Raw genomic sequence first — 9,765 nt, 5'->3', positions numbered from 1 at the left:
TGGCCATTTGTTATTTAGTAAAATAGGATTTTGTTGTCTGTCTAGCCCTGTTGCCTAGCTCAAATTGAGCAGTTTTTCTCCAGTATTTTAAACTAACAATTTGAGTAATACAGAACAGTAATCCTAGGATTTCTATCTGTTGTGCTAACTTCACTCCTATTTGAACTGATAATACTCTCGCAGACATTATCAGTTCTCTCATTTCACTAGTCTAGGACTCATTCACCTTGTTTAATTTTTAATCTCCAGACCTCATTAATTGAGGTCTTAACTTGTGCTAGGCAATATTCTACACAGAGAAAACTAAAAAGATTTGATCCCTTTCCCTTCAGAGTTTACTCTCTCAAATAGAAGTTGACTATGCTATAATTGCCAAGGGCATGTGACACTGTGCAATGTCCCAGCTTTGTTTTGTTTTGAGACGGGCTCTTGCTTTGTTGTCGAGGCTGCTGTTGAACTCCTGGCCTCAAGCAATCCTCCCACTTCAGCCTCCCAAAGTGCTGGGATTATAGGAATGAGCCACCATGCCCAGCCTATCTCAGCTTACTTTGATGGTAGATTTTGCTGCCTCTAAACAGTCATTTAGCCAAACTGATTTGAAAGTAGAGTGCTATTAACAGCTAAAATGGAGGTTTCTTTCTTAACATATGAAACCCATTAGAAAAGAACAAGCAGAAGTATAATGTGTTTCCCCCCAACACCCATCCCTACCCTATAAAGTACATAAAGATCTTTCCTTTATTACACAGTACACCATAGGGAAGGTTTAGGAGACATTGGTGCCTTAACCTTACATACTTGTATTGGTTTTTGGCCAGGATCATGCACCAGGGAGACCAAGGATAGATTTCCATTAATAATGCCTTACAGCAAAATTATATTATCTTTCATAAGAGTTACCATCTGGGTGATCATGCCCCTCTGACTCCAACACATCCTAATAACTCCAGCTTCTACAAAAGCAAGAGTTAACAGAACTCTGAACATACATGCAGTGACAGGAAGGCACAACCAGATGCAGGCACTTCACTAGCACAAACCACAAGTCAGGCATGCAAGAAGAGAGCTTTAATGGAGCCTGCTCACGACTCTTCAGTGTCTTCACCCATCAATTCTGAGGGCAATAACATAAAGCTTACCAGCCCAAGGTTGTAATTTAGTGGGAAGCTGGGGCTTCCTTCTGCCTCCTGCTGCTTAGCAGTGGCTCTCTCCTCACAGACTTTAACTCTGCAGGCAGATCTGGGAGCTGTTTGATTTCTCTCTGCTTTGCATCAAATTCTACTCCCATTTACTGCTGAAGAGAAGCAGAGCTTTCTGACCTATCCAAAAGTTTCCATTGTTGTCTGCTCAACTATAATGCTTCCTTGGAGGTGGAGGACGGTTCTTGATGGTCTTACACTTGGGAATGTGTTGCTCAGCCACCTTGGGAGCAAAGTGGTGGCTACAGTGAGGACACTGAATGTAGTCTGGGTTTTCTGCAGGCAGGATGGGAGGCAAGTGTGAACGGTTTTCACCTTTGGCAGTTACCTGCTGGACCTCTCGAGCCTGGCGGAGCGTATGGATAAAAGATTCGTGCTTCTGTCTCCAGTTGTTCTTCCGAGGAGGTTCAGCCTGTAATGTAAAAGGGAGACTGATCATTCAACTTGGCACCTATCTCCTTCCTGAGTCTCTTTTAGAATAACAGTAAGAAAATGAAAAGGGTACTAATCAGCAAGGTCAAAGAACAGGAAAGGAGCAACAGTGGTAACTGACTTGCCAGCGTTGAGGCAAACCAAGGGCCTGCAAAGGAGGTACTGCTGAGAGGCAAGCCACTTTCCCAACAGAATCCGGAGAGGTTCAGTGCTTGGAAGTACCAGATAGTGGAAAGTAAGGAGGTACAGGACTGAAAACAAGCAGGACCCCACGGCTCCTCCCACCTTACGCATCCAAGTGTCCAACACCCAGGCACACTCACAGAAGAGCAAGGATTTATGCTCTGGAGAAATTGAACCAGACAGACTTCTGACTCAGGAAATCCAGACGGTGGAACCGGGTTAATCTTGGGGCTGAAAATGGGGATTAAGTACAAGTGTACATACCAAATTATGGAACTGTCAGCCTCCTTCCCCCGCTCAGCCCCCAGAGTACCAAGCAGATTGACATCCTCATAGGAAAAAGAGGGGTTCTCTGGATACATGGAGCAGTCCAGAGAAAAGGCTTCAGATACTCACCTTGGGAGACACTAATTAAAAGACTCACTATTTGGTAACTTTAATATGAAGATCCTTAGTCAACAAGCCCCACTTAAGCTTAAATATGAAAGGACAGCCAGGAATCATCAGATATTTACTAAAAGCTCTAACAAGAAAAAGAGCCCAGAAAGTCCACAAACAAAAACCTAGGAAGCAGCAACAAGGCAGGAGGCAGAAGAAAACTTTTTTTAACATGAGACCATATCAACAAAATGAGTATTAGAAGAGATTATGTCCATAAAACAAGAGGAGTATACTATGAAAAAAGACAACCAGAGAACCAGAAAGAACTATTATAAATCAAAACTTTGATAGCTAAAAATAAAAATTATTTAAATAGAGGACGGGCGCGGTGACTCATGCCTATAATCCCAGCACTGTGGGAGGCCGACGTGGGCAGATCACGAGGTCAGGAGATCAAGACCATCCTGGCTAACACAGTTAAATTCCGTCTCTACTAAAAATACACAAAATTAGCCAGGCGTGGTGGCACACGCCTGTAGTTCCAGCTACTCAGGAGGCTGAGGCAGAAGAATTGCTTGAACCCAGAAGGCAGAGGTTGCAGTGAGCCAAGATCGTGCCACTGCACTCCAGCCAGGGCAACAGAGCAAGACCCTGTCTCAAAAAATAAATAAATAAATAAATAGAAATGTTGTAAACTAATGTCAAGAAAATTTCTCAGAATGGGAAAAAAGATGAAGATGGAAAGTAAAAAGAAAAGATTAGAAAATTAGAAAGTTAATCCTGGAAGTCCAACATGTGACCAGTAAGAGTTCCAGAAGGAGCAGAGAAAGCACAAGGAGAAATTATTATTATTATTATTATTATTATTATTATTATTATTGAGATGGAGTCTCGCTCTGTTGCCCAGGCTGGAGTGCAGTGGCACAATCTTGGCTCACTGCAACCTCAGCCTCCTGGATTCAAGCGATTCTCCTATCTCAGCCTCCCAAGTAGCTGGGACTACAGGCGTGCGCCACCACACCCGGCTAATTTTTGTATTTTTAGCAGAGACGGGGTTTCACCATATTGGTCAGGCTGGTCTCGAACACCTGACCTCAGGTGATCCACCTGCCTCAGCCTCCCAAAGTGCTGGGATTATAATCGTGAGCCACAGCACCTGGAGAGGAGAAAATTATTAAGGAAATAATACAATTAACATTCCTAGAATTAAAGGTCACACATTTTGAGACTGAAATGGCTTACCAAGTATCCAGCACAATTATTGTAAAGTTTCAGAATTTCAAAATAAATAGAGAATCCTGTAGCCTTTAAAAAAAAAAAAGGTTTCTTGTAATGAAACAGGAATCAAAATGGCATTAGATTTCTCAACAATACACTGGATGCTACGAGCTAGTGGGAAATACCTTAAAAGTTCTAACAGATAATCATTTTCCTCCTAGAATTCTGTACCTAGCCGAAGCATCAAATGGGGGCCTGTTACACAGATAGTGTCATTCATTCCAAGACAGTATACCTGCTGTGCACCTTTCTTAGTAAGTTTCAGCAAAGGAAGGAGTAATGCAAGAACAAAGAAGACATGATGCTGGAAACGGGACCCAACAAAGAAGAGAAGCAAAGAGAAGTCCCAAGACAATGGGTTTGCACCAGGCCTAGAGAATAACCAGTCCAGGCTGGAGCAGAAGGGATCAGAGTGGTGGAAGGGAGGTTTTCAGAATTAAAAAATCAAACTGATAGATTATGAGAGGTGTTTGAGCATTATAAAAACGTTAACAGATGTCTGATATCAGATGGATCATTGTGGGGGGAAAAAAAGACAGGTATGTAGAAAATGAAGGAAATGAAAACATACATCCATTATTAACTCTAGGTACATGTGGGCAGAGACAGAATTTGTTCACTCATTAATGAACAAAATGTACATGATCATTACAATGTGAAAGCTAACTTCTTTTAACCAAAAATTGTGATTCAACTACAGTGGAAGGGTAAGAGAAGGACAACAGTAGGAGAGAGGGAATATGAAAGAGAATTTCACTCCCAGCTTCTGTAAGAAGTTACCAGGTAGACCAGGCATTGTGGCTCACGCCTGTAATCCCAGCACTCTGGGAGGCTGAGGTGGGCAGATGACTTGAGGTTAAGAGTTCAGGACCAAGTTGGCCAACATGGTGAAACCCTGTCTCTACTAAAAATACAAAAATTAGCCGGGCGTGGTGACGGGCGCCTGTAATCCCAGCTACTTAGGAGGCTGAGGCACAAGAATTGCTTGAACTTGGGAGGTGGAGGTTGCAGCAAGCCAAGATCAAGCCACTGCACTCCAGCCTGGGCGACAGAGACTCCGTCTCAAAAAAAAGAAAAAAAGAAAAAAAAAGGTAATGTAGAAAATTGATAAATCAAGAAAATAAACATATTATTTAGAAATATAGAAAGGCAGGCCAGAAGAACCATCTAACAGAACTGAAGGCTGCCTCCGGGGGCTGAATTAGGGGCTCCAGTATAGGTCAGTCAGTACTACATGATTTTGTAAATGCATGCAAACACTATTAAATTTTTAAAAGAGAAAAAGACAAACAGCTCTTGGTGATCTGGCATTGTTAATGATGAATAATAGGAAGAGAGACTATTGAAGGAAAAGAAAGGATCCTTCTGGAAAGTCTCTTGCTGAAACAGACAAGAAGGCAAGAGAGTGTTAGTGATGGTAACCAGGAACCTTTAAAAGATTCGAAGGCCAGGCACGGTGGCTCATGCATGTAATCCCAACATTTTCGGAGGCCGAGGCGCGTGGATCACAAGGTCAGGAGTTCAAGACCAGCCTGGCCAAGATGGTGAAACCCCGTCTCTACTAAACATACAAATTAGCCGGTGTAGTGATGGGCACCTGTAATCCCAGCTACTCAGGAGACTGAGACAGAGAATTCCTTGAACCCAGCAGGTGGAGGCTGCAGTGAGCCGAGATCGCGCCACTGCACTCCAGCCTGGGCAACAGAGTGAGACACTGTCTCAAAGAATTTGATCAGGGGAAAGTTCCTCAAGTGTATGAGATACTTTAGTAATTTACTTCTTATACTCTAATTCCTCAGTTTTATTCCTCATTGTACTGAAATTCTATTCAGTTAACACTTATTAAGCACAAAGCACAAAGATATGTTCCCTGTCCTCAAAAATGCTTACAGTCCAGGAGAGAGACGGGGTATACGTCTGCTGGAAATTACGTGAAGATTAAAGGATACCAGGAAAATCACCTGTTCTTGAGTACTCTATAGGAATGACAGGAAGGTACAACCACTCAGCTTCCAAAGGCACAGCACTGTGGAGTAAGATTTGAGACATTACCAGGGTGGTGTGGGTGCATCTTAGTCTAGGTCCCTTCTGTCTTGGTGTCCTCAATGTCACACATTCCCCCAAACTAGTTGCCATAAAGCTGGAGCATCTGATCTCAGGAACCTAATTATTTTGCTTCACCGTAACTGTATTTACGAATTTAAGAAACACAAGATTATTTTAGGCTCTGAACAAAAATAAATTGCTACAGTGGGACAGAGTGAATTCCCAGTGGATTATTGGGTTGAACTGAAAGAAAACAGGAAAAAACAGTGAGTGGCCATCACATTATTCTCTGCAAGAGCAAAATGTTGATTTCTTCTTTGGAAACTAAATTTCAGGGAGATTATCTCTGAACATGGATGGGACTTCCTTGTGATTTCCCCAAACTGTACTGAAAAAAAGAACTCTAATTGTAAACAATTTCTTCTAACAACCATCATATAAATGTGAGTTTTTAAAGGCTCCAGCAAATATCAGAAACTGTAAGGTCCCAATGGACAAGAGGTGCCAGCACAGTGGAGGGAGGGTTGGGAAGAAATGAAAACAGAATGACACTCTCTTATTTTTCTGGAATATTAGAACTAGACAGAGCCTCTGAGATCATACGGTCTACACTTTCTCAAACTTCAATCATCTGCACTTTCACTTCATCCTTATAATTAATTAATATTTTTCTGTAAATTTACAATCCCTGGAAATCAGGGGCTTAATATATTGTTATATTTTCCTAATATAACACTGAAACACTAAACACTAAAACTACTAAAATAAAGCTTGTCAGTGTGCCACACCTTGAGAAATAACCATTTTATAAACCAAGTGGCAAAACCTTGACATGTCATTCATTTATGAGATAATCTTCTCCAGATGTATCCAAATGTGCCTATGAAGTTCACCTAAATTTATCATGTAAGTGTCACGAAGCCCTTACTTTTTACAACCTGGTTTTTCTAAAGTGAGAAATAATTGGCAAGGGCATGGGTTGTTAGATAACCAGAAAGAAAGTCCTTTTTACCTTCAAGGTGTTTACATTCTAAATGGGGAGAAAAAGAATTCCAAACTTAATTGTGTTTCATCTATTTACGAAGAAGCTATGTCAACACTGATCTTTTTTTTTTTTTTTTTTTTTTTTTTTTTGAGATGGAGTCTTGCTCTGTCGCCCAGGCTGGAGTGCAGTGGTGCGATCTCAGCTCACTGCAAGCTCCGCCTCCTGGGTTCATGCCATTCTCCTGCCTCAGTCTCCCGTGTAGCTGGGACTACAGGCGCCCGCCACCATGCCCGGCTAATTTTTTTGCATTTTTAGTAGACATGGGGTTTCACAGTGTTAGCCAGGATGGTCTCGATCTCCTGACCTCGTGATCCACCCGCCTCAGCCTCCCAAAGTGCTGGGATTACAGGCGTGAGCCACCGCGCCGGCCAACACTGAGCTAATCTTAACAGACTACATAGTTAAAGGAATGCTCACAGATTCTAGTCTTGGGAGGTGGCAGAATACATTGCAAAGAGTGAGGCGTTCTCTCCAGGTGACAAAAGCCTGCATTTTTTTTCTTTCGATTTTTTGTGTCTTTTGAATTTTCTACAGTAAACTTTTATTACTTTTATAATCCAAAGGACACAAATTCTTAGTCTAGATTTTTTAGTCATTCTAACCAAGATTTATATGCTGACTCTGCCACTTAAAGCTGTTTGTGACCTCAAGCAAGTTACTTAGCCTGTCCAAGTCTTGATTTTTGAACTGATAAAATGAGAGATAAATGCGAGGATCACATGCAAAGCTCCCATCACAATGCTGGCATACAGTAGTAATCAAGAAATGTTAATTCTAGACGTCAATTCTTCCTACATGACACATGAATTTTCCCTAAAGAAAACTGATGATGACAAAACAGACCCCTACAATGATCCCCACACCAAGTCACATCCATAAGGCTCTTGTTACCTTGGCTGAAGCTGGCCCCTTCCAGTTCAAGTATTGCTCTAGTTCTGTGCCCTTAGCCCGGGCCCTGGAGGAGTCAAACACTTTCCTCTTGGAACCCTGCATCCTGCTGCAGATGTTGGAGTGTCTCTCCAGCCTGAACAAGAGGAATTTTCGCCCACAGTGGCTGCACTCACCCAGCTGTGGCTCTTCAGTGGAGCCGCTGGAACCTGAGGAGTCTGGTGCCATGGACAGGCTGGAATTTCTGGCAGATCCCTGCAAAGCACCGCCTGGTGTTTCTGAAGGCGGGGAGAACTTCTCCATCGACGGCTCTGAGACTCGGTCTCGAATTTTGTTATTGCTTGCTACCAGCCTTTCCCTTTTGAGTCTCTGGATTCTATAATCAGAGAGCTGGAATGGACTCGAATTTTGTTGAGACCGTTCCCAAGTTTCATCCTCTCTCCTGTCTCTACTAAATTCTTCCTCAAAATCAAATTCTGGGGAGAAGACAGCTTTGTGCGTGGTGTTGCTGTTATTACCTTTAACTCTGCTCCTGGGGAATATAATTTTCTGTAGCTCTCTGTTTTCATTTTCCTTGGCCTGTTCCTTTTGCGTCTGGATCCTTCTGAGTTCCTCCTCTGTCTTCTTCAGCTTTCCTCTCAGGAGAATCTGCTTTCTTCGGATTTCCTCCTCTAAGCTCTCCCCTGCAGCTTCTAGTCTTTGGATCTGCACCCACTCCATCCTGTCCAAGTTTGCCAAGGCCTTCTCCGCCTGCATGGCAGCAAGAACAGGATCAACCACAGAAAAGTTGACCTGGTTCCTCACATCAAAGTTCCTGGATGAAAACTCTCTCAGTTCAGGGGGCCTTGGGTAGACATTCTGGTCCCCATCAGTGCCAGACTCACCTGTACTGCACGACTTCCTGTGGACCACGGGTTTCAGTGGGTACGCCCGGTCCACTCCAACTCGTTTCTTTGTAAAGGGGATAAAGTCCTGGTTATTGGCTTTGGGATACCAGGATTGAGGGCCTGATGAGTAAAACAAACCATTTCCTTGGCCCTGGAAATCACTTCCTGCATCTTGGTGGCTGATTCCAGTACAGTGGGGATAGGAGTAGCTCCGGGCTTTTGTGTTCCATTTGGGGTGAGTGTGGACTTTATCCAGAGTCAACTCTTTGTTGCTCAAAAGCTGCTTCTGGAAATTGTTCCTCAGGTGCCCCTTCAAGGACTGCTGGGAAGAGTCACTTTGTTCGTAAGAGTCTTGCTTGGCTGAGTGGGGCCCTGGAGCTTCTGTTGTATTATGTGGAAGCATAACGCCCACAGGCAGATGTGATGCCAACCGCTGGAGACCAGCCATTCAGGGCCTGGACTGATGCCTACGGGAGATTTAAACCAGATACATGCGAAGAGTTTGTCTGAGGTTCACTCTCGTCTGCTAAAGCAAACTATTTCAACATTTGCCCTGCCCACATTTCCTTAAACTTTTCTGGGGACAGTGGTGCTGGATCTGCCAAAGCTTCCCTTCAAAAACCATTTGGTGAGTGATTACTATGCACAAGACACTGTGTTAGGCCCTGAGGGTAGAGAAACGGAGGTGCTACAGGTGTTCCTGCCACCTAGCTCTCCTCTCCTCCAGCACCAGCCTCTGCCACGCACAGTATACTCTACAGTAAGTGGAAAGAGCATCGGATTGAAAGTCAGGTTTTAGGCCTGTAACAGGACAAGCGACTTCTCCCTTGCTGGCCCCCGTTTCTTCACCTGTAAACTGAAGGGTTCCGTCCGAGTCCATCCTCACCATTTTACAGGTGAGCAAGCTGTGGCCCAGAGGTAGTGACTGGCACAAAGAGCTCTCAGGGCTTCCCTCCTGCTGGAACCGTGCTTGATTCAAAAGAGCACAGAGGCTGCTAGGGCCTGGAGCAGGTGCCTGGCTGTCAAACCCTCATCCCAGGAGTCCCCGTGGCGCAGACGGTAAAAGTTTTGTAACCTGAGCGTTGAGGGCCACCTGACCTGGCTGCAGCCGGTTTTAGATCCTTAAGGCTGAAGTCACGTTCTGTCCCGAAGGGTCAACTGGGGCGCCCCCACTACGGACTCCGCCTCTGGGGACAAGTCCTCTCTCTCTCCTGCCCTTCGGGCCCTTAGGAGGTGCTGACCCTCTGTCTCCCCGCCCTTCTGCGTACCTGAGGCCCTCGGGCACCGCTCCTGCTCAGGGGAAACCCCAGGGCCTAGTTTCCCAGACCCGACCTCCCCCTCAACCGACGGCCGCGCAGGCGCTCTCAGCTAGCTTCTGTTATTCCCGGTGCCTGGAGACCGAGTTACTGGCGGGCCAAGCTCCGCC

At 44.4% G+C, this 9,765-nt stretch overlaps 1 protein-coding gene across 5 annotated transcripts; it reads right to left on the bottom strand.

Moving 5' to 3' along the window:
- Window positions 1–720: 720 nt before the first annotated feature.
- ZC2HC1C (zinc finger C2HC-type containing 1C) lies at window positions 721–9,716 on the bottom strand. Of its 5 annotated transcripts, none has more exons than XM_005561801.5 (3): window positions 9,189–9,716; window positions 7,456–8,806; window positions 721–1,611 (listed from the first exon to the last, which is right to left on the bottom strand). In XM_005561801.5, the coding sequence occupies exons 2-3, from the start codon at window positions 8,785–8,787 to the stop codon at window positions 1,348–1,350; spliced, it is 1,596 nt and encodes a 531-aa protein (XP_005561858.2). In that variant the 5' UTR covers window positions 8,788–8,806; window positions 9,189–9,716; the 3' UTR covers window positions 721–1,347. The 5 variants fall into 5 exon arrangements, with proteins under 5 accessions (XP_005561858.2, XP_045252704.1, XP_065405159.1 ...); XM_045396769.3 differs by having other exon boundaries at window positions 9,608–9,716; XM_065549087.2 differs by having other exon boundaries at window positions 7,629–8,806; window positions 9,608–9,716.
- Window positions 9,717–9,765: the final 49 nt, after the last annotated feature.

The sequence above is a fragment of the Macaca fascicularis genome, chromosome 7 (assembly GCF_037993035.2).
Source record: "Macaca fascicularis isolate 582-1 chromosome 7, T2T-MFA8v1.1".
Taxonomy (NCBI): Eukaryota; Metazoa; Chordata; class Mammalia; order Primates; family Cercopithecidae; genus Macaca; species Macaca fascicularis.
This window is presented reverse-complemented; position numbering and strand designations above follow the sequence as displayed.

What these genes read in the sequence shown, in the direction of transcription:
- ZC2HC1C (XM_073997867.1), bottom strand. Translation starts at nt 8,787, where the DNA reads ATGGCTGGTCTCCAGCGGTTGGCATCACATCTGCCTGTGGGCGTTATG. An exon ending in AGGGGCCAGCTTCAGCCAAG is followed by an intron (nt 1,612 to 7,455) that starts GTAACAAGAGCC and finishes TTTACATTACAG; the next exon opens with GCTGAACCTCCTCGGAAGAA.